The sequence below is a fragment of the Tenrec ecaudatus genome, chromosome 3, assembly GCF_050624435.1.
Source record: "Tenrec ecaudatus isolate mTenEca1 chromosome 3, mTenEca1.hap1, whole genome shotgun sequence".
NCBI lineage: Eukaryota > Metazoa > Chordata > Mammalia > Afrosoricida > Tenrecidae > Tenrec > Tenrec ecaudatus.
In genome coordinates this window covers 172,680,036-172,706,830 of record NC_134532.1, presented here as the reverse complement: position 1 = coordinate 172,706,830, position 26,795 = coordinate 172,680,036, and the positions used below count along the sequence as shown (strand labels likewise).

Genomic DNA, 26,795 nt, shown 5'->3' with positions numbered 1-26,795 from the left:
AACCAGACACTGCAAACTCAGCACGCAGACCTGGGCAACCAAATATGGCCCATGTGCCTGCACTCGGGGGAGCCAACGGCGGCTGGGTGATGCACAAAGAGGGCAGGGAACTCAGGCAAAGACCTAATCACACGGGGCTCTTTAGGACTTGGTTAGGAAATTAGATTGTATTCGAAATGCAATTAAAGTTCAGAGGAAAGTACTAGCTTGAGTGGGATAGGATCCTCCCTATTTATACAGAGCTTTGGAGAAGGGATTGGAAGAGGGAAAATGCAGAAGCAGGAATCCCGGCAAGATGGCCCCACAGTGGAGTAAGGGGGTGCGAGAGAAGAGGATCTGAGGTGTCCTGTGTTAACAATGAGCTATGGAGGGGAGGGAAAACCATGAGCAATGACTCACAGGATTTTTATGTAAGCCGCTGAAAGGAGGGTAATGTCAATGACTCAGATGGGGACGACACAGTGCCTGGCGAGCAGTAAGATGCACTAGGCTTGACACCAAAGGAGCACACAGCACTGTAGGGGAGCCACTGCCTACCCCTGGGCTGCCTGCAGGCTGGTGTGCACTCTCTCCAAGCGCCCTAGGTCGCTGGTCAACGAATAACACAGACCCTCCCATTGCTACCTTCAGCTCTGCCCTCCCTTCAGCATAGAGTATTCATTCATGGAAAACCAGCGCATTTGTACTTTTCCAGCTTAACCTGGTTTCCAGGTATTGCTCTTTGCAAATACTGCCCTGTAACAACTGCCCGTTAAAAATGAGCACTAAATCAATCCTTTCCCAGGGATCGCTTGATTGATAACAGTAGCAAAATGACAGTGATGAAGAAGCAATGAAAATGTTATGGTTGGTGGGGGGCGGGGGGATCACCACAACATGAGGAACTGTATTAAAGGGTCGGGGCATGAGGAAGGTTGAGAACCACTCCATTAGGCAAATCTGCTGCAAAGGACCTCTTTGAAAGTGTTAAAAAGCAAAGATATCACTTTGAAGACCGAGGTGCACCTGACCCAAGCCACGGAATTGACATGCAGTTCTCATTTCCAGGTGTTTCTCATATGCATGGAGGGTGGGGGTGGGAGAGGACAGGGACTAGCTATGACAGGCTGCTATAAAGTAATGTTTGGTTTCATTACTGTATAGCCGCCTCCCGCAGTGTTGTTGTTATTTTTAAAAGCCTCTGCTCCTTTCTTATGCAAAACACTCCAAAGAGTAAGTAGTCCTCTCATCTCTCAGAATTCATAGCCCTCCTCAATCACTGGGGCACTCTGACATTCCTAGGGGATGGGTGTGGTTTTCAAAGCCTAACAAGGGGTCTTTACAAATAATGACCACACTGCAGTCACTAGTGCCAGCAAGTCGATTCCGACTTAAAGAGACACTAAAGGACCGTGTAGAACTGGCCCCTGTGGGTTCCCGAAATGAAAGCTTATGAAACTAAAGCCTCGTCCCTGGCTGGTGGTTTCGAACTAGCGAGCTTGTAGTTACGCAGCCTGACCCATCACTCAGCACGCCAGGCACCCTGCTTCTTAGTTAACCACCACAACAAACATCTGTACTTCCGCTGGCGGCCTGTGATTCAAAACGACTCTCGTGGCACTGCTGGGGAAGCAGCGGACGGCTAAACCCATGGTCAGTGGTCCAAACACATCAGCAGGTCCTTGGGAGAAAGAACCTCATCCATGCTTGTAAAAACTTACAGCTGAGTTGGAATCCGCTCGATGGCAGTGGGTTGGGTTGGGTTGGGTTTGGATTGGTTTCTAGTGAAAAATACTATCATGGATGACATCTTAAATATCTGCAGAAGAGTCAACACTTGACAGTTTTATAGTTACAACAACGTAAATCTCTACAATAGTGCCTGAGGTCAAACAGGTTTGTTTCCAAACAAGCAGCCATCGAAGTGAGAAGTCAACAAAGTCCACATGGAAAGAGCACACCAGCATCCGTGACCAAAGGACTGCAAACTGTATAATCCAAAACCGAAGGAGGGAAGGGTCTCAGAGCTTCGGTTGCGAGATTCTGCTGGGTTATGGATGACGGTGGAAGCTCAAAATACACTCACAAGATCTGCACAGGAAATGAGCCTCGGGTCATTGCCCTGTGACCATCATTGAGGGATGGGATCAACTGCTTACCAGACAGAGACTATCGGAGAGACAACTACAGCAGATTGAGATGATCGACCTGACTTGAGTGGTTAAAACTCTTGTCACTTGATACACTTTGGGCTCGACCTGGTTTTCAGTATTTTCCGTGGGTTTTTGTTTGCTTTGCTTTCATGTTGGGGTTTATCTCTGATGTCCTGTGTCACTGTGGGTAGCCCACTTCAACCTTGATTATGTGTTTTTCTGCTTTGGGGTACATGGAACCCAGGATACATTATCATATAGAGACAACAATTAGAACAGAGGTTTGCTAGAGCAAGGTGGGGGGGGGGCAGCTGTAAAGGGGAGCTGGTATCAAGGAGTTCAAGAAGGAAGAGACCGCTTTAGAAGTGATTGTGGAAGCAACTATACCATACTGCCTGATGTGGTTGAACTATGAAATGGTATGATGTCTGGATTAGCTCCTAATAAAATGGTTTGGGATGAATTCTCCCAAAACCCACTGCTCCTTCCTCTTCCTGTAGCTGCCTGAGGTGATCTGCCAAAATGGTTCCCTACTCCCTTGGCCCAGAAAACCCTACAAAATCATGCAAATCAAGAGGGTCAAATCTCCAGGTCCACTTTCAGAACACCCGTGACACTGCCCAGGCCATCGAATGCACATCGGAAAGCCACCAAGTACTTGAATGACATCACTCTGCAGAAGCAGTGTGTGCCTTTCGGACGGTACACTGGTGGTGTTGGTAGGTGTACCCAGGCCAAACAGTGGGGTGGGACCCAGGGTCGGTGGCCCAAAAAGAGTGAATTTTTGCTGCACATGCTTAAAAATTCAGAAAGTAACTCTGAACTTAAGGGTTTGCATGTGGCTTCTCGGGTCCTTGAGCACATCCAGGTGATCAAAAGCCCCAAGATGGACTGCCGGACTCACAGAGCACATGGTCGGATCGATCCACACCTGAGCTCCCCCTGCCACATTGAAATGATCCTGACTGAGAAGGACAGATCGTTCCCAAACCAGAAGGGGAGGTTGCACAGAAGAAAAAGATCTCCCAGAAGAATCTGAAGAAGCAAACACTCATGGCTCAGGAATAAATTAAGCTTAAAATAATAAAAGTTAAAGCAGGAAAAAGCTGGTTTGGGAATGAATAAATGAATGAATAATAAATAGATAAAATTGGAAGAGCAGTAAGGCTGAATGAAATAAGCAAACTATCTCAGTTTGGGCATGAAAAAAAGAAAGACATGTCTACATAGAAATGCCCCACGAGTTTCATGTTATTTCCTGGGCTCCCCTTGTTTTTTTGGCGAGAAGCCACAATTTTCGGACAAATCTAATATTGCCCTGACTGTGCAGTGGGGAAGCACTGGCTGGCTCACCAACCAAAAGGCTGAGGATTCAAGCCATGATACTCAGTGGGAGAAAAATGTGGCAATCTCTTTCCATCGAGATTGCAAGCATGGAAATGCCCTAGGGTGGTTCTTGACTTTCCTACAGGCTTGGCAGTGGGTTGGGACCCACTTGAAGGGGGTGCATTATTTGGCGGGTTTGTTTTTTTTAATGTGGCTCTGGTGCCAAGCCTGCTGAATCTAAAACCTGGCTCCAAACTATTTACTTAACTATCTTTGTGGCCTGGAGCAAGTGGCGTACAACTTTATCTAGGGCCCTCAACTGTGAAATGGGGAAGGTAACAATATCTGGCTCGCAAGCTGTGAGGACGGCAGTTAATACAGGCAAACAGCACTTAAATGGAGTTGGAGCTGAAACAGTAGAAGCCGAGCATCTACTGAGGGCTATTTAAGGGTCTGCTATGGCCATCACCGCTTACGTCAGCTAGGGAACGTCCTGATGACCACATGTGAAAGAAAAGGCCCCTGGAAATGGCCTCAGAGTAGCAACAACAAAAGTGGAAGATATTTCAGAAATGAAAATGTAAAAGACACCCTTTCTTCACCCCATACATGAAAATTAAGTGGTGGTGGATCAACGACCTCAATATGAGAGCTAAAACCACTTGTATTTGGACACTTAGCTATCACACCAAAAACACAAATAACAAAACTTAATTAGTTAACTACACATCATCCCTTTCTCAAATGTACATCACAGGACGTTTTCAAGAAAATGAGAAGAAAACCTACAGAATTGGAGAAGACACTTAAAGTGACCTATTTAATCAGCGTGAGATCCATAATAAAGACCTCCTGCAGCTCAACAACAAAAGGACAAGTCATTTCCCAAAAGAAGGTGGAAGGCGAGTAGAGGTGCTCAAGGTCTTAGGTCTTCGTGATTAGGGAGGTAAAAATCAAAACCAAAATTAAAAAGAGAGAGAGAGAGAGATGACACTCTACACCCACTAGACCCACTAGAACAGTTATTATTAAGAAGCAGAGCAAAGAGACAGCATTAACAAGGCTGTGAAAAATTGGAAACCTAGTCCATGCTGGTGGGAATATCAAAGAGTAGCATCTCTGTGAATATCAGTTTGATGACTCCTCAAATATCAGACCTAGAATTGCCCTCTAGCCCTGAAGTTCCACTGACCCCGAACCCTGAGAGCAGGGGCTGAAACAGATACATTAATGACAATGTGGAGGAGGGGGATCAACCCGAATGTCCGTCAGGAGATGAATACACGAAATGTGGCACATGCATCTAACACTATTTGGCAATAAAAAGAAATGAAACTATGGTGCATGCTACAACATAGACGAACACTGAAAACATTATGCTGCATGAAACATGCCAGTAATCTCTAGCCAAATTCTCTAACTTTCCCTGCATGGGCCTGGGAAAGAAGGTGGGAGATGATACTGATAGGATTTACCTGTAAGGACTTGTGAACAGGATTCCCTGGAATGCCATCCTACTGCGTATAAAATCCGGCTAGACCAGAGATACAGCTAGGAACCAGAAACACAGGGAATCCAGGACAGATGATCCCTTCAGGACCAGCGGTGAGAGTGATGATACTGGGAGGGCAGAGGGAGCTATACCATCAGAAGAGCAGCGGGAGAACCAGGAGCCAGAACCTGGAACCGAGTGGTAGACCCCGACCCACGGAGTGCTTTTGTACAGAGGGCCGGCTTCCAAAGTGGGGTTTCTCTGGGCAATTACTTGGGGAGGTTCGACTTGCTGACCCACAGCCTGCTGGTGGAAGCTCACAGCACAGTGGTATGCATGTCCCTTTAGGCATTAATGCTGCGCTGTCCCGACGAACATCTCAATCCTGGACATTCTCGCCTTTCTAGTTTGCTAACGTCGTAATGTAACACTGCTCCTGGCTCTGACTTCATGCCACCAATGATTTATCAAATGGCGCATGAAATTCTTGGTAGAAGCTAGCTCCGGAACGCCTGCAGGTTCCATGCACAATGAAGACACAGATATTTCAAAGTAAGGGCTCACTGCATACAATGGCGCACACACGGGACCTCAGAACTTGAGTACTAGAATTTTCATAAAAGCAGCTTTGTTTTCAACAGCAATCACTGGATTTTGATGTTACCATTTTCCCCTCATGAGTGTAAGCCCAAACACACCCACAGCCATGGTGTCGGTCCGGACAGAGTGCCCTCTCAGGGGTTCTGGGACGGTAAGTCTTTACAGCAGTACAGTCTCCTCTTCCTCACCTGGGGCAGCTCACGGGTTCAGACTGCTGACCATGCAGTTTGCAGCCCCATGCTAGTAGCTACCATCAAGTAGGCCACCAACACATGGAAACTCCATGTACCCTGTTTCCCCGAAAATAAGACAGTGTCTTATATTAATTTTTGCTCCCAAAAGATAAGCTAGGTCTTATTTTCAGGGGATATCTTATTTTTCCAAGAAGAATACGGTACACATTTATTGTTTCTTGTTTTATTAAAAGAGACCTTGCACTTCCTGCCTGCTCCGGCTGTGCTGCGGCCAACAGTCAGCTGCGCGGTGGCGCCGCCACTACGGTCCAGAGTCCAGAGTTACGGTAGCTTCAGGGGGACCTTATTTTGGGGCATCATATTTTCAGGGGGATGCCTTATATTTCAGTGAGAGACAAAACTGCAATCAGGTCTTATTTTCGGGGGGATGTCTTACTTTCAGGGAAACAGCAGAACAGGACCAAGTGCTTCCTGGTGCTGTACCATTGGCTGATTTTCAGGAGTAGATCGCCAAGCCTCCTTTTCCCTCATCAATCACAGCCTGAAAGCTCCTCCGAAGTCTGTTCCCACGAGAGCTACCCTCAAGGCTCTGCGGACGGGGAGCTGACGGCTGCGTGTGCACGGCACGGTCTCAGAGTCGTCTACATGGATGGTCAGCATCTGTCCCTGACCCACCAAGGCTCTATGTTATTCTGTGTCTGAAGTCCAATACTTTCCACCTGCATAAAACGAGCTAGGTGAGAAGAATTTTTCCCACTTTGATTAGATTTTTTTTCCTTTTGGTTTTTTAATTCCCACTTTGATTGGTTATTTTTTCTTTTGTTTTGTTTTATTACCACTTTGATTAGCTATTTTTCTTGTTTTTTTTATTCCCACTTTGATTAGATATATTTTTCCCTTACTTAAAACTGTTCCAACTGAACTTTATGTGCATTCCTGAGAGATAAACATTTATAAGGTAGCACTCCTCTGGGTCTATTTCATCTGGGTCCAATTCCCTGGATCCAGTCACGGAGATTCTGGCACTAATTTGCACCAACATCGCGAAGGAGACCTGTGGTATACTCACGTATGTCCCCTGGGCTTCGATTAGGAATCGTTTTCTGTGCCACTGGGTTTATTTTTAACCGTGGTGGCTTTACTGCTATCTGGTGGCGTGAATACTCCTGTTTTACTCAGTCATAAGCCATTATTTTCCAGCTTTCATCACTCACTAATATGTCTAACTACGCACAGCTTCACCGACCAATTTGGGAGAAAACCGACATCGTTATCAGTAGCTTTAGTTGACAAGAAGACGTCTGGTCTAGAACCTGGTATGTGTCCTCCGACCATTCATCTCTCTTCCTAGTGCTTCCACAGAATGCCTGTCAAGTATACATCGCAGGATATGCTTCTATTCAGTGTGGATGAAACCTTTCTACTTCCTTGTTCGGTCCAATTTTTTGTTTCTGGTTGGATTTCAGTGAACGACATATATTAAAGAGTTTTGCTTGTTCTTTAGACAGCTGCTCCTAGAATGTTTATTTATCCTGCTATAAAGTATTCCCATTCAAAACCGTTTCTGAACATAGAAGTCTCATGGCATCTTTGGTGCATTTCCAATTTTTGTTTTGTTTTCACTGGCTCTCCTCTACCACAGAAATAGCAGTCAGTATGAAGCCCAAGAAAAGCTACCTACCACTTAAATAATTCATTATTCACTCAGCTAGAGTCTCCCTGGGCTTATTATGTTCTTGTCCTCTTTTGGTAACCTGCAGAAGCCCAGCTAAGAAACAATCTGAAACATCTAAAAATAATGTGGTATTTTTTAAAAGCGCACACATCTGGGAATCTGTGGAGCAGGACCCTGGACTGGACCACTTGGGATCATTGTAAATTTTGCCCCAATTAGTCAACCCCCCCTAAAGTTTTTGATTCCCCTTTAGAAAATAGAGTGAGTTAAATCTCAACCATAGGTTTGAATTAGGGAAGAAACAAGCTGGGTTTTGTTGTTGTTTGTTTGTTTTCTACTCCTCCCTCTCCTGCTTTCTCAAAATAAAAGAAAAATAATCATGTCTAGGTCAAATACTGGTCACTCGCCATTCTTCCCTCACCAAGCACAAGCTGGTGGATCAGGAGAGAACAGCTATAAAGCAAGACTCAGCAAACCAGACAGGACCCTGTGAACCCTTGTCCAGTAGCATCTACTTACATCCAGGTCCCAGGGAAGGTTGACAACAGGCTGTTTTCATTGATTCCTAAAGAGCTCAGGAGAACTCAAGCCAGTGGGAAGAGTCCCCTATACGTCAGGTGTAAGAGAAGACGAAGAACAAAGGAACTTCCTCCCAACACCCTTGACTAAGAGATGCTCACGGGCACACACTGCTTAGCTCCCAGCACCCTCGTGGCTGTTGTTGCTGCTAGGGGTTCTGGTAAGCCCATGGGCCAGAGCAGAACTGCTTCATAGGGTCCTGGTGGCATAGTGTTTATGAGCTGGGCTGCTAACTGCAAGGTTATAAGTTTGAAACCAACAGAAACTCCCCAGGAGCAAGATGAAGCTTTCTACTCCAGGAAAAGAACTGCAGCCCTGCAAACTCACAGAACGAGTTCTACCCTGCACTATAGATAGGGTCACTGACGAGTCAGAATGGACTTGATGTTAGTAAGTTTGGTTTCGAGGATCATTAAAAGGGCAGATTACTAGGTCTTTCTCCCAGGAAGTCAACCAGTCAATCTTTCAATTAGCAGCCAAGTAATTACCCAAAGCCCCACCAGAGCTTCGGATGCTTGTAAACACTCTTTAACATTCCACAGCTGTCTGACTGACACTCAGCAAGCCAGCAAAGAAAAGTAAGGGCACACTGACGGGCACATTGTGGTCAAGGACAAAGACAAGAGAGTAAGCATTCCCCAGACACATCATTAAGGCTAAACACCAAATCCATTCCCATCACAAAAATAGAAACTACATAAAAATGATTATTAGTTAACACCCTCCGGGAAGGTAGAGTAAATGAAGTCGAAATACAAGAAACCTAAATTGTGGTTCTAAATATTAAAATATCCAACATGCTTTTGTATTTGTTATCAATTATCAACCAACAACAAATGGACACAGACAAAAATCTTCCATTCAGAAATGTCGAGTAGGTCTGAATTAGCTTGACTGCACGGGGGCAACTTGCAGAGCCTATTAAAATGTAAAAGAAGAGCTGGGCATTTTGAATATTATGATGACAACATTGTACACGTTTGCTTGATATAATTCATTGATTGTTATAACACCTGTAAGAGCCCCCAGTAAAATGATTTAAAGTAAACCTAAAAGATCTGAGCAGAGGAAATGACTTATTAGACTTGGGTGGGAAGGCTTAAAAAGAGTCATTTCTCACAAAATTAACACACCATTTGCACAACTCCTTGTAAAAGTTCAATGCTATTTGTCTAGGCTTTCCGAGGGGCAGAACCACCTTACAGGACATTTGAAGGAATAAACAATGAGGCAAAACTTATTTTCTAAATCAGAATATAATTATATAAGAATGTACTATAACTATAGTTAAAACAGAATAGTAAATGAATAAATCAAAATATAATATGCAATAACCATAATCATACAGAAAATTTTAAAAAATCAAAACACACTTCCATGGAGTCAATTCTGACCCATCGTGACCCTACGGTGCAGGGTGGGACGCCCCCGTGGCTCTCTGAGACTGATCTCCTCACAGGAGTAGGAAGACTAAGCATTTGTTCTTAGTTCTTTAATCAAGTGAACATTTTAAATGTTTATAGAACAAATGCTATCATACACAACACAGAGCAGAGTTGACGGGGGGCGGGGGGGGGCAACACAGCAGAGTTGACGGGGGGGGGGGGGGGGGGGGGAGGAGGACTAGATAGATAGATAGTAAGTAGACAACCAAAACAAACCAAAATCAAACTCAAGACCATCAAATTGATGCCGACTCATAGCGGCCCTAAAGGACAGGGTAGAACTGGCCCTGTGGGTACCCACAACTGACACTCTGGGAGTAGATGGCCTCGTCTTTCTCGAAGCAGCTGCTGGTTGTGAACTGTATACCTTGGAGTTCGCAGCCCAATGTGCAACCGCTCCTCCAGAAGTACTTCTCCCAATGTCGATGACAGGAAATACAAGAGTCAGCGAGCTCTTATAAACTGCCAGGCGAGACAGTATAATTGAGGGGGGGGATTGACACGTTACAGGAAGACACGATTTGAAGCCACCACACATATGGGGAGAAGTGCTCAATTCTTAGGAGTCTCCATAAAATACATACAAGTCAAACTAACAAGGAACTTTCATTTTATACATCAGAGACCGGTGAATATTTAAAAGAGCAATGATGTCTGACGCTGGTAAAGTGAGGGAAAAGGCACAGGGGACACACTGCTGATGGAAACACAAAGGCCCGAGGGCAGTCCAGGCATGGCGAGGCTCTGGACAACAAAGGAAAGTGAACAGCCCTAGGGCAAAACACGGCAGGAGGAACTTCCTTTGATCTTCAGATGCTCCGTGAAAACTTCTGATTCTAATTCAGTCTGTACAAACCACCCTACAAGGAGAACAAGGAACGTCGGCCAACTCCGGCAGCAAGGTTCCCTGGCATATTTCTGATGGTCAATTAGTAAATTGGCAAACTTGTAAAAAATTGTCCTTGATCCCACCACTTGAGAGACATTTCATAGCTCCACTCAGAGTGCTGGCAAAGTCAAGTTTTCTACTTAATCCTGGACTTTCCTGGCCTGTCCTGGTAAACTAACCTAAATCAGGATAAAAATCCTTGGAGCATGGCCCCGGGGACCTGTAGGTTTTATTTTAAAAGTTCTCCATGGTGACTCTAATGTGCCACCAGGCTTGAAAACCACTGTCTTATACTATTCTAAAGGGGAATGGCTGGTTCTTTAGAATGATTTTAGTTAAAATTAATTTTGAACATTAAAAAGCTTCCCAACAAAATATTATATTTTTAAAAGATGTTTCAAAAGCCCCTTGCAGAAGGAACCCCAATCCTACCAGTGTACAAAGAAAATAGAGCAAGAAGTTTGGAAAGATTTAAATAAATGAACACCAAGTAGATAAGGAATACACAGAATCACTGTATCAAGAAGAAAGGGTTGACCTTGACCCATTTCACGAGGTAACATAAGATCAAGAATCAATGGTATTGAAGGGATAAGTTCAAACTGCACTGAATGCATTAGCCAAAACCAAGACTCCAGGAGTTGACGGAACACCAATTGACATGTTTCAGCAAGCTGATAAAGCACTGGAAACACTCATCTCTCTGTCAAGAAATTTGGAAAACAGCTGCCCGGCTAACTCATAGCATGAAATCCCTGTTTGCATATAATTCAAAGGTGACCAAACAGAATGTGACCAAACGGAAGGTCGAAATTCTCAAATAATATCAATGATATCACATGCAAGTAAAATTTTGCTGAAGATCATTCAACAATGGTTGCAATAGTACATTGACAGGGAGTTGCTAGAAATTCAAGTCAGTTTCAAAAGAAGATGTGCAAAGAGAGATGTTGATGTCAGATGGATCTTGGCTCAAACAGAGAACACCAAAAACAGTTTACTTGTCAAGACGTATTGACTATGCTAAGGCATTCAACTGTATGGATCATCACAAACTATGGATAACACTGGGAGTGGACGGACTTTCATTGTGCGCATGTGCAACCTATACAGGGGCCAAGAGGATAAGGGTCAGGAGGCAGTTGCACAACTAGAACAAGATAATACTGCATGGTTTAAAATCAGGAAAGGTGTGTGTCGAGATGGTATCCTTTCACAGTATCTATTCAATCTATATGCTGAGTAAAAAATCCAAGAAGCGGGTCTCTACATCGAGGAATGTGGCATCAGTATTGAAAGAAGGCGTCTTGATAACATGCAATATACAGATGACACAACTTGAACGCACCCAAGGCTTTTAGCACTTCTGATGAAAATTAGAGACTGCATCCTTCAATATGGATTAAAACTCAATGTAAAGAAAAGCCAAATCCCCACAATTGAACTATAGATAACATCATGACAGACAAAAGTATGAAGTTATCAAGGATTTCATTTACTTGAACCCACAATTATTGCTCATGGAAACAGCAGTCAAGAAATCAAACGCCATATTCCACTGGGCAAATAAGCTGAATAAAACTTCTTTCGAGGTGGCCACGCTAAAGACTAAGGTGCACCTGACCCAAGCCATGGGATTTCCAATAGCCTCATAGGTATGTGAATTTGGACAGTGAATAGGGCAACCCATGAAGAACTGATGCAGTTCTTTTGAATTATGGTGTTGGCAAAGAATACTCACACGACAATAGACGGCTAAAAGAATAAGCAAATCTGTCTTGAAAGAAGTACAGCGAGAACGCTCCTTATAAGTAAGGGTGGTCAGACTTGATCTCGTGTTATCAAGTGAGACCAGTCCCTGGGGAAAGGCAGTAGAGGGGCAGTGAAAAGGAGGACGACTCTCAAAGAGGTGGATTGACGCAGGGCTACAACAATGGCCCCAAACATAACAGCAGTGGGGCCCTGCAGGGCCCTGCAGTGGTTTGCTCTCCTGTACGAAGGTTTGAGTCAGAATCAACTCTACAGTACTTGACAGGTAGACTGGGTTCTAGGAGGCAAAATCGAGGTACCCAAAATTCAAATCCCAATTTTTTAAAGTTTAGTTATCTCGTGCTGTTCTAACGGAAATCCTCCAAGTGGGTGGCTTTAACAATCAGAAACGCAAGGCTCTCACAGTTTAGGAGGTTGGGAGTTCCAAATCAGAGTGATCGCTCTAGTGGGAAATGTTCTCTTATTGGCTCTGGGGGAAGATCCTTGTCTCCGTTCCACATCTGTGGGCCCTGTGGCCCTTGTAGAGCTCCATCTGTGTAGGATCTACGACATTCCCTGAATCAGGTCGTCCCCAGTTCTCAAGGACATACTCTGCTGCTCCTGGCTTTCCTTTTGGGTGAAACTGAAGTCTCTGATCTCTGCTCACTTGTTTAATCTCTCTCTCATATCTCAAGTGAGAGTATTCTGGTAGCACAGAGTGTTAAGCACTGGGCTGCTAACTTTGAGGACAGCCATTCAAATCCACCAGCTCTGCTCTGTGGGGGAAAGGCAAGGCCGTCTTTGCTCCCACAAAGAATTACCCACTAAGAAACCCAAGGGAGCTGTTTCCCTGTCCTATAGGACCCACTTTGAGCTGAAATCTATTCGAGGGTACATTTGGTTTGGTTTTTAGTCCACTCCCCCGACCCTCACTTTTTTAAAAAGTCTCTAATGAGAATGACTCCAAGTGCAACCTAATTTCAGACTGTATGCTGCCTCATTAACATAACGGCTCCAACCCTGCCTCATTAGCACCACAGCGAGGAGGATATGTACATCACATCACTGCATAAGACTGAGTCTCAAAGCACAGCCAAGTGGACCATACTGAAGCGTTGGGGATGGGAGCACAATTCAATCCCTAACAAATGCCTGTCATGATTCTCCCAGTTCATTTTAGAAATCCTAATACACAGACTTTTCTTCCAGGGTTTCCATTACATTCGTTTGCTTACTACTGCCCATGCCCCAAACCACTTATGGTGGGGCCATGTCAATCCTCTGCAAAATCATCCAAAATTTCGAAGGATGAGATTTCAACATCATCAACGTTAGAACCATCACTGAGTCCAGGTTTTGCTTTATATTCTAAAGCTGCTCTCGTCACCAAAGCTGACAAGTATTTACAGGGACCCCTTCTTTTTCTACAAAGCTACTTAAATGGTTAAGTCAAATCTCGACTACGGTTACCTCAAAAAAATCTACCTTCTCCAGCCTCCAAATCTCTTAGCAAATGAAATAACAACTTCCCACAGCAGCCAAAGTGACACTTCCTAGTACTTTAATTCAAGATAGTTCCAATCTAACAAATCGCGGCAAAACGTCGCCTCTGTACCCCGAGTAAAATGCAGACGGCTAGACGTACCTTCGAGAGCACCGCTAACTGCATGACATCAGATTATCTTGTTCTTTTCACAATAAGAATGACTCATTCAGAGTTTGTTCCAAAATATGCAAGATGAGTGTTTTGAAACAAAGAATGATCTTTCTGCTGTACCTAATATAATTCCGCTGTTATTGTGTTATATTCACTACATAACTAGTACACACTGATGACTATTCATTCTTTTTTTTTTTTAAATAAATGTCTTCTCTCACTACGTACAATGTCATGAGCTGCCGGCTGGTTCTGAATTCATGGTGACCCCGTGTGGCAGAGGAAGCCTTCCCATAGGGCTTCCTTGGCTGTGATCTTGGTGCAAACAAATCACCAGACTTTCCTCCCTCATAGCTGGTAGGTGGGTCAGACACAGTCGCTCCCTTCATAGCCAAGCGCTTAACCATTTGTGCCACTAAGGCTCCTTACTATGGCATACACTAATAAAATAGCATAAAATACGGCTTCTGAGATAACTCATACGATTTCCCATTACGATGTACCATCATGTCCCCCACTGATTATCCCCGAGAGAGAGCAATTCTGAGAATTTTGGAATTTAGGTCCCTAGCCTTTTTCATTCAAGTGGGTTTCTCTTCAATTCTCTCTTTTTCAGAAATCTTTAATCAACACCTCGTGATTTTTCAAATCACTTTAATGATAACCTAGGCCTGAAACAGTCAAAACTTCCACTACACAGGCAGTGCTCCGGGACGAACCACATTCCCTGAGAATCGGGCCCACTCCCATCTTGCAAAGGCTTTCTTGACCACTGAGCTTACAACCTTGCCTAATTGCAGCAAAGAAGTCTAAGAGTTAGAACAGCAGCAAATTAGGACAAACCCAGTGACTGGGGCCTAGAGACTGGAAGTAGAGAGCAGTACTACCCCTGCCCTATGTGGTCACTATGAGTTGGAATCAACTAACTGGCTAAGGGTTGGTTTTGTTTGCCTTCCCGTAAAAGAAGGCAAACACTTGTCAGGTATTGCTTTCAATATATTTAGCCACTGGAACAGAGGGGTTCTCTATGGAGAGGACTTTATTAAAAACAGCAATTTCAACTGATTAGAGTGTAAACAAAATGTGGTATCATCCATGCAATTAAATATTATACATCCATAAAAAGGGATGAAGTACTTATGCGTGAACCTTGTACTTATGTGTGAACCTTAGGAACAAATCGTCATTGGAAGAAGCCAGATGTGAAAGACCGCACGGCGTATGATTCAATTTACATGCCATCATCAGAATAGGCAAATCCAGCGACACCTAGATTCACGCTTACCAGGGATGGAGTGAAGGCGAGAATTGGACTCAGGGAGTGACTGAGAAATATTCAGAAATGTGACAGTGGTGAGGGTTGTACCAGTCTGTGACTATATTGAAACTACTGAACTGTACACTATAAAAGAATAAACCTACAGCCAGCAAATAATATCATAATAAAGCCATTATTTTTTAGAAAAGCCATAAAAACGCACTAACTCACTAAATTATCCCGATCACATACGATTTTAATGAGTATCTGCACATATACGGTGAGTTTCTGTGCACACATACACCTAGGCACAGAATGTATTTGGAATGCTATTGGCAGAGCAGACTCAATAAATGATCAATATTATTTTAGTGAAATAACACAGATGTTAAATCAAGTTTAAAGAAAGGCATCCATGTGCTTCGCAGGGTTGGCTTTTACAAGTTTAGCAATCCAGGAAACACATATCTGAGCGCTGGATATTATGAACTTCTCACAGGATACAAAAAATAAAAAAGAAGTCCCACTCCCACAAATTCCGTTTCTTAACATACCGTCTTTTATTCACACCTGGCTTTCTCAAGTTAGGGTTGGAACCAGTCTTCTAATCTACTTCAAGGTGACTGAAAAACTGACACTAGCTGTCATAAAAAGCCCATCAAACGACATGCTCCAAGTCGCTATGTTTACCTGAGGTCTTGCACGGCGGGCACGGGCGTCGCTGATCATAGTCAACATTGCAGGTATGTGATCGGCTGGCATCACAGGGCTGAATCTTGCCCTGTCTCATCAACTTTGGGGCGGGGGGGGGGGCAGTCTTTGCCATGGTAACAGCCCCACTACGCCGCTGGTTTAACAGAACATCCCGGGCTCTGTTTTTAAAAAGAAGTAACACCTCAAACTGTTGGCAAGAGGGCGGACTCCTGCATTTAGACCGTCTGGATGTCACTTCACTGTTGTACTGAAAGAGGTTAAGCTCGGCTGTAATCAAACTTCGGCAACACTGCATCAACATTCTGCCAGCTAAGCAGGCCTTCCAGCCAGAATCCGCTAGTGATTAATATGACAAGAAGCATTTGAAATTAATACAAATGCATCTCCTAAACATGAAATATTATTGTTACCAAGGAACTGTGGTGCTGGCGAAGCGCCGTGCAAGTCCCATGGACTGCTGAAAGGACAAACAATTCTGTCTTGGAAGATGGGCAGCCAGAGAGCTCCTGAGAGGCAAGGATGGCCCGACTTTGTCTTATGTACTTTGGACATGTTGTCAAGCCCTGGAGAAGGACACCACGCTTGGTAAAGCACAGGGGCAGTGGAAAAGAGGAAGGCCCTAGGGAGACGGGCTGACACAGCGGCTAAAGCAATGGGCTCAGGCATAGGAACCGTTGTGAGGGTGGTGCCGGACCAGGCAGCAGTGTTTCGTTCTGTTGTGCATTGGGTTGCTATGGGTTAGAACCGCTATGGGTTGGTTGCTATGAGGTGGCACCTAACAACAACAATAATAAAAATATTAAATTATATTCAAGGGCAAAAGCACAGACTTCTTTTTAAGAAAACAGGAGTGATAAGAGATGTATTTAATATTACTTTGCATTTCTTTTCTTTCACCCCACTGAAAGCAAACCCACAGCTGGCAAGTCAATTCGGACTCCCATAGACCATCTGTATGGAACAGAGCAGAACTGGTCCAAGGAGGCTGTGGATCTGTACAGAAGCCCACCGCCTCCTCTTTCTCCCAGGGAAGAGCCACTGGCCTCTCAACTCGCCAGCCAACACGTGGCACATGGGCCACCAAGGCTTCCTGACAATCAAAGTCTACTAATAAATCATATTTGTATCTGTGCTTCCCAGAAAATTCACTCAGCATTCAGGGAAATGTCTCCGCTCCCCCCCCCCACCCCCCTTAAATCACTAAGACATCCTTTACTTACCTGCTTTGAGAGTTTTTTTCGCGATACAAAGTCATAGCAAAGAGGCTTTATGTATAAGGGTGTTTCAAGAAAGTTTGTGGAAAGACTGAATGAAAAGATAAATGTTCTAGACTTTTTTGACACTCACGCCCACGCACGCAACTCACGCACAGACACAAGCAAGCCCAAAAGTATTGCTACAAACCTCCTAAACTGAGCCCAACCACCAAGCCGTGAAGTTATCATTGTTGTCCGACATCTCCTCCATTGAGGGCTATGCATTCTAAGGCAGGGCTGCCCTCTCCCTAACCGCCCCCACCGCCCCCCAGAGGATGCTGCCCTCTCCGACTGACGCCATGTCCGAGAGGCAGCTTTCGCGTTCTCAAGGGAATCAAATCATGTTCTGTGTCAGGGTCCTATGCGTTTGGGGGAACGAGGTGAAATCTGAAGGGGCAGCGTCAGAGCTGTAGAGTAAACAGCGTAAGTTTTCCCATCGAAATTCTCATAGGACAGCCCTGGAAGAAGGAGCAGGTAAGTTGTTGGAGCGGCCGGGGAGGCGGGTGGGGGTTTCTCCTCATCACATTGTTCACAAAAGCAGTTTTCAATTTTCTTAAAACCTCTTCATAGCAAGTCCCCATGAGTGTCCTATCAAGATTACCCACCCCCTGCCCCGGGATTTTAAAGACAAGAATCCATAGACGGATTTCTGTCCTCAGTGCGCCTGGCCCAGCAGCTCCCCTCAGAAGCCACTGTTGCGACACAGTCATTTTGGAAGTCCCCCTGAGTCCAAGACAAAGGTATTGCTGAGAGAACTTCTCTGGAGCCACCCGCGGGTTTAAATATGTTTTGCTCGGAATAAACTCATATGCATAAGCACTAGAAGAACCTTCGTAGCAGTTTGGTTTTTTTAAACCAACCCCTCGTGTACGTGATTGGACAGGCTAACCTTTTCATTAGTTATTCATCCGGCAAAAATGACTGCCCCTCGGGTGCCTGGCTCATTTACTAGAATGTAAATCAGCAGTAAGGACACAGAGAAGAACAGCAGGCCATCAGCCCATGCCCTCAAGGAGCGTCCACTCACGCAGCAGAGAGGAACAGAGGAATGAGTGCGATGAGAAAAAATGAAGCACGGGCTCTCCAGCTGACTTCCAGGAGAGCTGGGCATTGAAAGATGAATGAAAATTCATTATGAAGTGGGCAGTGAGGGGAGGGGCGTGCGTGCCAGGTAAAAGCAGAAGCAGATGAGTCTCCTCTCGAACAAAGGCCACCTCTCCTCACGCCTGTGTTTTTGCCACAGCACAGTGTACGCCTGATCAACCGGGACTGACTTAGTGTTGCTGCTATGAAAACACCTGGGAAGAGACTGCTAAGCACTGTGCTGTCTCAGAAATAGCCTAATCGTCTCCCGTAATATAGGCCCTCGTACTGGGTTACACATTGGATTGCTAACTTCAAGGTCAGTAGTTCAAAACCACCAGCTGCTTTGTGAGAGAAAGATGAGACTTTCTGCTCCTATAAGCAGCTGCAGTATCAGAAACCCACAGGGGCAACTCTGCCCTGCTCAATAGGGTCACTGTAAGTCAGAATCAGCTCAATAGCAGGGAGTTTGGTTGGGACAGGTTAGAACAGCCGCTGGGAGTTTCCATTATTGTGTAGAAAGCCTTGTCTTCTCCACCACCACCACCACTACCACCCCCCAAGAGGCAGCTGGTGGTTTCAAACTGCTGACGTTGCTGATCATAGCACGACGCATAACCACGACGCCACCAGGGTTCCTACAATGGTACTAAGGGAAGTTGAAGGGTTTTTTTTCGTGGAAAAATAAAACCTCTAAAGCTAGGGAAATCACACTCAGCGCTTTGCTGGATTAGGGGCTAGCCACTTCTTTTCAATAGGAACCTATCGCTTTCCCACAACCCAAAAGTCACACTCACTGCAGCCCAGAACGTCAACAACAGTCAAGTTAAAAAAAGAAGCCCCTTCAAGAGGCCCACAGGCAGTGGGATCCCCACAGACCGAGTGACTATATTACTATCAGCTAGTAACAAAGGAGGCTTCACCAATCAAGATCAGGTTTGGAGTTTTGAGAAAAGGAGGTTGAGCTTTGGTAACTTACAAGCTTGGGGCAATGAATGGCGTGCAGAAATGAAACTGTCACAAAACAAAATAAGCAGTTCCTGAGTCCCTGAGCAAACTGAAGTTCTCGCAAGCAGACAAGTTGCCGTGCTCTAACTGGGTAGACTGTTCCTCTCTAAGGACCCACTAATTACAGCTCCTTTCTCACTATAAAACTCTTACTAAAGAGAAAAATGAAATCTTGTCATGAAGTTGAAGGAAGGAGAACGAGAGAGTGAGATCAAAATGCATACTTTGCAAAAATAAAAAAACAACTGTGCTGTTATTACTCTCAAGTAATAAAAGACCTTAATTTAGTCAGTATCGCTTATCCCCAGCATGTTAACTATGTGTAGCCCCTGGCAAACCTTCCTACAACTGAGATCACTGTCTGTGTCTGGCACAACAAAGCTCTCCATGGGGAAGATTTACTTACAGATCAGAAACATACAGAGAAGCATGAGGGACTGTAAACATAGCATACTTGGCATGATGTAATTCTCCTCAGAGCACATTCCAGATGACTTTATCTCAGAGGGATCCTCACCCCACCCCCACCGCCATGCCAACATTTGGTCTTTTGTATCATGGGTTTACGGAACAGAAATACACTAACGGAGTCTTTTGGTAAAGAGTTAAACCTAATTTCTGCACTCATATCTTATTCTCTCGTTTGCTTGGACACAGGCAGCCCCATTGGGAGCAGGCCCACCTGGGTTCCAGGTCCTGCTCGGCGCCACGGAATGACCTTGGAAAAGTCACTTTTTGTTTTCTTCTATCTTTCCATTTTCTCTGGGCAAAACACACACGGTCAGCGGATCTGTACTCGCTTGTTGACTATAGGAGTTTGATGTCACCGTAAGGGCACTGGGGCCAAATTTAATTTTTAAAAAAAAGATAAATAGGCTCTGGGAATTAAACAGTAAGTCATTTCTATTGCAGTCTGAGCTCTTGGGAGAAAAATTACTTTGGGAAATTATTGCAAACAGTGAACAAAAAACCAATGACTTCTGCCAGCACCGCGTAACTTGGGAGGGAGTTAACGCAGAGAATAAAAGCGCCACGCGCGTTGGGTTTTAGTGATGTAATAGAACTTTGAGAGACAAGCATGTGATTCGGAATGTTCTTTCTCGGGCCACTGACTCCACACGGAGAGTCCCCACTGCAGCTTCCCGCGTCAAGAAGAAGGGAAAGTTACTCAGCTGGCCGATGGCTGAGTGAGCAGATGCCGCTTCCACGCGCCGTGCTAACGGAGCTGCGGAACAGTACTGGTGTCGGATAGCCCTGCAGAGAGCAGAGTGCATTTGTCACCTTCTCAGCCCCACCCCCATCTTTGCCCAGAAGAAAGAAACTTTGCCCAAACGGCGCCGATGAAGCAGGAAAGCAAGGCTGCCACCTTCTCAAGGAGAGACAACATTACGGACAACATTGCAGCTGCTCCCTGGGTTGTCAGACGGGATTGGATGTACAGACTGGCGCTCAAGAAAAATGTCCCTGCTATTTTCTATCGCGTCTTGCTGGCAATCTAGCTGGGCCGCTCTAAAGGGTTCGCATGCAAGGGCTGGCCACGACGATCCCTCGGCACACACACCCCCGCCCCCGGGGGAAGCATCATCTATATAAATATATCCACATGTACTTACAGCTGCTGCTCCAGGACTTTAACAGAGACTTTAGGCTAATTTCAAAAAACAGAGACTCCTGTAGACTCAGCATTGTGTCTCAACCGGCTGCAATAGCAGCAGCAGCAGCGGCGGCAGCAACCGTTTTTGTTGCTCTGTCTCTCCAAGTCGCTGTCCCTTCGTCCCTCCTCAGGGCAGCGGAGCGCCGGCAGCATTACCATGCAGTGACGCACGGCTGTAGTGGGAACGCTGCTGAATGCAGATGACCTATCCCGTGGCCTCGGGCTCACAAGTTTCTTCGGAGTGCCCTGAAGGGCGCCCTCACCTTCCCTGGCACACACACATTCACAGCCCGAATGATCTTCGCTGCTTCCGGGCTCGCGATCACTTCTGATGAGCAGCGGGGGCGTCTCGGGCGGCCCCGGGGGACACACAGGGAGCGCTCCAGCTGAGGATGCCAACTTGCCTCGCTAGCCAAGGGCCTCAGCGAGAAATTGTTCTAAAGAATGAACAGAGCCCTAGAGTAAGTCTTCCCATGCCTCCCTGCGATCGCTGACCAAAAGACACCCAAGAGGAGGAACTAGGTGGCAGGTACCCAGCTTCACGACGGGCTTTCTCTAGGTGCGGTGGAGTTAGTCGCACATTCTTTCCAGGGCTGTCCACACCCAGGCGGTGAGCAGAGCCCAACATCTCAGCCCTCCACAGATCAAGCTGGCTAGCGGGATGAAAGGATGATGTAATGAACACGGCCGCGAGCCTCCATCAGCCCGCAGCAACTGCTCGGCTCAGGACAAAGTTCCCCTCCCTGCGGGCAACTTATTTAGAAGAGATCACTCTGTGATTATAACAGGATTACTGGGAAACAGAGTCTCTCTCCCACCCTTACTAGGGCCACATGTCCCCTGCCACACTGACTGCCCAAATATCAATGGCTGATGAGAAATCCTTGGGTCACATCAAAATGCACACTTGAAAAAACTTCCTTCTACAGGAGCTGCTTGGAATGGGAAACAGACACCATTAAAATCGAACTGCTCTTCCAAATAGTAGGGGGAAACTCACATGCAAAATGGCCAAATAATATCGCATGTAAAGCCAGAAGAGAAAGGTCTTGACTTATGCTAATTCACTGGGATTTTGAAGGTCAGTGACGCATGCGTTTAGAGTTGTTGTTGTTCCAGATGTGGCAAAACATGTGTGCTGACTCATCAATATTATTCTACTCTTTAAGCAGCAAGTAAATTCAGTGGTAAAACTAAAGAAATATGAATAAATCTATTCTCAGTCACATGACCAGACGCTAATTTTAGAAGCTAACCTAGCCATCTTCCTGCACACAAATACCATACATAAAGGTAGAAACAATCTCATTAAGATATATTCAACGGTGGTGGGAGGGGAGGAAAGTTGTCGATAAAAGGCCAAGCTAAATTTGGTACATTCCAAATCCTGAATAGCCCTAAAAAGGCAATTCAAATTACAGATGCAAAGGCCTACTGAACATTGGAAACCACTCTGGAAGCCCTGACGCAGGCACGTCTTCTTGACAGACACTTCACACAGGACCCGCCTAGACAAGGATCTTGAAGCACATGTTTAGTGGAACATAAGCACCATTTGGATGCTGTTTGCATAAAGACGTGTCTCAATCCCTATTCACTACCTACCACACCTGAACATTCACAACTTATAAATGAGCATACAGATGGCTATCAGCTTTACAGAAACCAGCCTGCATTCTCTTTTTAATGAAAGTATTCCCCCAAAGCAATTTAACAACACAAATCTTTTTCCCAAGCAGCTATCAACAGTCCAGTGGTGAAGCTTATCTTGACCAGAAATAAACTAGATTGCTAAGGGCCCAAGACTCAGACCTGAACCATGTTGTTATGTAAACTGGTGGTGGTGCCAGCAAGTGGGTTCCGACCCATAGCGACCATGCGCACAACAGAACAAAACACTGCTCAGTTCTGCACCACCCTCACAATAGTTCCTGTGCCTGGGCCCACTGCTGCAGCCACTGTGTCCATCCATCTCCCTGGGGGCCTTCCTCTGTGCGCTGCCACACACTACTTTACCAAGCCTGATGACCTTCCCCTGGCAGTGAAGGTCTCTCTACGGTCCCTCCTGACAACATGGCCAAAGTATGCGAGCCAAAGTCTCACCACCTTTGCTTCCTTTGCTTCCAAGAAGCACTCTGGCTCTACCTATTCCAACACAGATTTGTGTGTCCTTTGGGCAGTTTGTGGTACTTTCAATCATTTTCTGCAGCACAGTTAAAATGAATTGATTCTTCTTCGGTCTGCTTTATTCAATGCCCAACTTCCCCAGGTATAAGAGGGGGTTGAAAATACCACAGCTTGAATTAGGTGCAGCTCAGTCCTCAGAGTAACCTCCACAGTTTTCAACACTTTAAAGAGGGGGGTCAGTGCCTCGGCTGTGGCTGAGTGCCAAGTCAGTTAAGTGTTCAAGCAGTTAAAACTCATAGCAGCCCTGTGCACAACGAAACGAAACACTGCCCGGTCCTGTGCCATCCTCAATTGTCCTTATGTCTGAGTCCATGGCTGCAGCCACGGTGTCCATCCAGCTCGTCAAGGTCAAGGGTCTTCTGCTTTTTCGCTGCCCCTCCGCTTGACCAAGCAGGATATCCTTCTCCGGGGACTGGTATCTCCGGAGAGCATGTCCAAAGTAAGCTCCAGATCACACTCGCTGTCTGTGCCCTTATGCCAACTCGTGGCGACCCTTTTGGACAGGGAAGGAATGCCCCTGTGGGTTTCCCAGACTGTCACTCTTTGTGGGAGTAGAAAGTCCCTTTCTTCCTCCCTCCCATGGAGTGGCTGCTGGGTTTGAACTGCTGACCTTACGGATCACAGCCTACCGCATAACCACTATGCTCCCCAGAGTAGACTAGTAGTCTTATTGATTCCACCCCAGTTACAAGGCAGCTGCTGTGGAGCTGAAGCAATTCATGGCACCCTATGTGTGTCAGAGGGGAGCTTTCCCCCTGCAGGCTTCAATGAATGACTCTTTTTTGGGGAGGAGGGGGGTTGATCAACAGGCTTTTCTTCTATGGCACTTTTGGAAGGACTGGAACTTTCATCACACTGTAGACTAACAGCCAAGCAAGGTAACTGTTTGTAATACCAAGGGACCCCAGCTAAGTTTAATGGCTTTACCAGAAAGATCTAATTAATATTGGTTGGCCATAATGTCCCACCAAATTAACAAACCTTTCTAAAATAACACAAACACACTGGAACTCTTTGTAATCAAGAATCGGATATCATTTGGGGGAAGCAGAATGTTTTTTAACAGGTGGGTTTCTCACAACCTTTTAAAAAGGGGTTGGGCTAGTCCGGGTAGACGAGAGAAACAAATCCAGGGAGACTCAGATGTATATAAGAAAGGGCTTTAGATCCAAGAGCAGTTGAATATTGAGAGAACATCCCAGCCCAGTCCAGATCAAGTTCCTAAGTCCAATATCAGCCCACATGTTCAATACCAATCTATAAAGTCCTCTTCGGACTCCTGAAACACACACAATGTCGCCAAATGCAGGAAGATCACAGGCCAGTAGGTGCACCCAGTGACGCTGCAAGCATCTCAGTGCTGGCAGGGGTCTCCACGTGGTTCCTTCAGCTCTGAAACTCTGACTGCCTCAGGGTAGCTTAATGTAGCTTCTCCTCAGAAATGTTTTGCAGAGTGTCTCCCGCCTCCAAGGAGGAAATATAAGAGTTCCCAGAATTCTCAGAAGGCCGTGCCCACACAGAGGCCTCATTTGCCATACAATGATGGACAGGCTAGACTCCACACCTTCACTCTTAATCCTCAAACTGACAGCAGATGATGTAACTATCACAGCTCCTATTTTCTACATGGATCCATGTAGGTCAATCGGAACCTAAAACTTCAATTATACATATGTATTAGTCTGTTCCTACGTATACACATAGCTGAAAGTAAATGAATAGCTTCTTTGGGATACAGACGCAGAGCATTAATTTCAGGACTGGTTTTGGAAGTTCCATTTCACATCAAGACTTTCTTGGAGACAAGGGTGTTGGGGGGGGGGGGGCATGACAAGGACCCTTCCCACCTAAACTGCAGAAGAATTCCCTAGGCCCAGGTGGGCGGAGCCTGGTTCTCCCTAAGCTTTACTCGGAAAGATGTAAAGAAGAAAGTAAGGGGTGTAAGCATTTCAACTATTACTGACAAATGTCAGAACTAACCTTTCCAAAACTTTTCATCATCCAAATCATCAAGATATGAACTAGGGAACAATCATTTTCAAAACTGACTTCAGTGCAAAGTTCTGCTATAGTCTGTCTTCTCAATCACTGGATTACGGTCTTCTGAATGAACAAATAATACTCCTATCAAACAAACCCTTAAACAACTTTGACTCACTGCAATCCTATGGACAAAGAAGAACTGCTCTTATGGGTGTTCGAGGCTATACATCTTTACAGAAACAGACAGCCTCATCTTTCTCCTGCGGTACAGACAGAGAGCCATACATGGATAGAGACATAGACATCAGGAGCGTGTGTATGCGTGTGAATCAGACGTCCGGGTGGCGTGGTGGTTAAAGTTAGGCTACTATCCCTGAGGTCAGCAGCTTGAAACGACCCGTCCCTGCCTGGGACAAAGTCAAGGCTTTCTACTCCCGTAAAATTACAGTCTAGGAAACTATCCTGCCCAAGGTTGCTGTCAGCACCAACTCGTTAGCAGTCAATCTGGTTTTTATATACACACACAAACTTAACATAAGAAGACAACTCTACAAAGTCTTTCTTGAAACATCCTTGGCAAAGCAGAAAAATCTACATTAGATCATTTTCTTCAACGATATGCTCTTCTCCCCACACCCTGCACGCACAGGCACACACACGCAAACCTCGGGCAATAGTATGTTAAAGAACGCTTTATAAATAATAGGTTTAGGATGCTTTTAAAGAAATCATCATTTCATCTCCCTTTACTAAGGTCCTCTGGGCCAGATAATACAAGAATCACTGGATAGAAAAGATGACCACTACAGTTCTCTTGTCCTCAAAGAGTTAGGAATTAAGGTTCCCCCTTTCTTTTAATCAATTCCCATTTAATTCTATGTCCTTGTCGCTGGTGCTTTAAGGATTTGGGGAGCTGCAGGTCCTTAATGGAAGGCAAGTAGAGGCGCATCCAAATCAAAGTGCAGCAGGACAATTTGCCATTAAATCATATACAATGTTGCCATTCAGAGATGGAACTTAAACATAATGTTTCATGATATATAATAAAGTTTGGTTTGGCTGAAAATAATAGTGCAGTTCATTGGAATTCTTCAATGAGTAGCTCATTCTTCAGAAATATGTGGAAACATGCAGATTACTCTCATGGTAACGCCTCCCTACCCATCTCAAACCTCTGGATGCTGATATCTAAACACCACTAGTGTGTGGTTTGCAGTGGCTGCACTGAGTCCGTTCCACCTCAGAGCTACCCTACAGGTCACAGCACCAACAAAGCACTGCCCAGTCCGGCTCCATCCTCTCAGCTGTCCCTAGGTTTGAACCCGGTACCGCAGACACAGTGTCCATCTATCTTTTGAGGGCCTTCTTCTTTTTCACTGATCCTTGACTTTACCAAACATGATGTCCTCTCCAGGGGTCTACCCAGTAGACCATACAAGTGTCTGATTAAAACTGGTGAATACCGGCCCATGGTAGCACATTCCATTTCTTTTTTTTTTTTTTTTGCATTCCATTTCATTTCCCACCCCCTACCAACTTCCAGTTTTCCTAGATTCATACTTCCCTAATGGATATTTGCAACTGCTTTTCCCCCACCATCCTCCCCTGCCCCCTCTCACTTGAGTCATGCCCCATCAGCAAAGGAAGGTCCTGAAAGTTTTGTTCTTCTCCACCATTAAGGTCCCTCTTCTTCAAAGAGGCAGCAGCTCCCTGGCTCCATTCTGCGTGTCTGCTAAGCTGCGAGGCTCCCCTTGGAGCACTGTTGGAGGCAATATTCTGCTGCTGCTCCTCAGAAGGTTTCCGTGGCTCATTTTTCACAAGTGGTCTGTCTGCCTTTCTCCCTTCTAGTCGGTCTCAGTTTGGAAACGCCACTGAACGCTGTCAACCACGAGTGGCTGCAGACATGGGAAACTC

At 45.4% G+C, this 26,795-nt stretch overlaps 1 protein-coding gene across 3 annotated transcripts in view; it reads right to left on the bottom strand.

Annotated features, from left to right (window-relative positions):
• Positions 1-26,795, bottom strand: part of FRYL (FRY like transcription coactivator) — a 254,927-nt gene that overhangs the window by 136,098 nt on the left and 92,034 nt on the right. The window contains exon 1 of one of the 3 annotated variants that reach the window (XM_075544364.1): positions 20,671-21,171. The exons of 1 other annotated variant lie outside the window; for it this stretch is intronic. In XM_075544364.1, coding sequence (XP_075400479.1) covers positions 20,671-20,743 — 73 coding nt within the window. In that variant the 5' untranslated portion in view covers positions 20,744-21,171. Of the gene's footprint in view, positions 1-20,670; positions 21,172-26,795 lie in introns of those variants that run through there. One more of the 3 variants, XM_075544363.1, reaches the window with a different exon arrangement.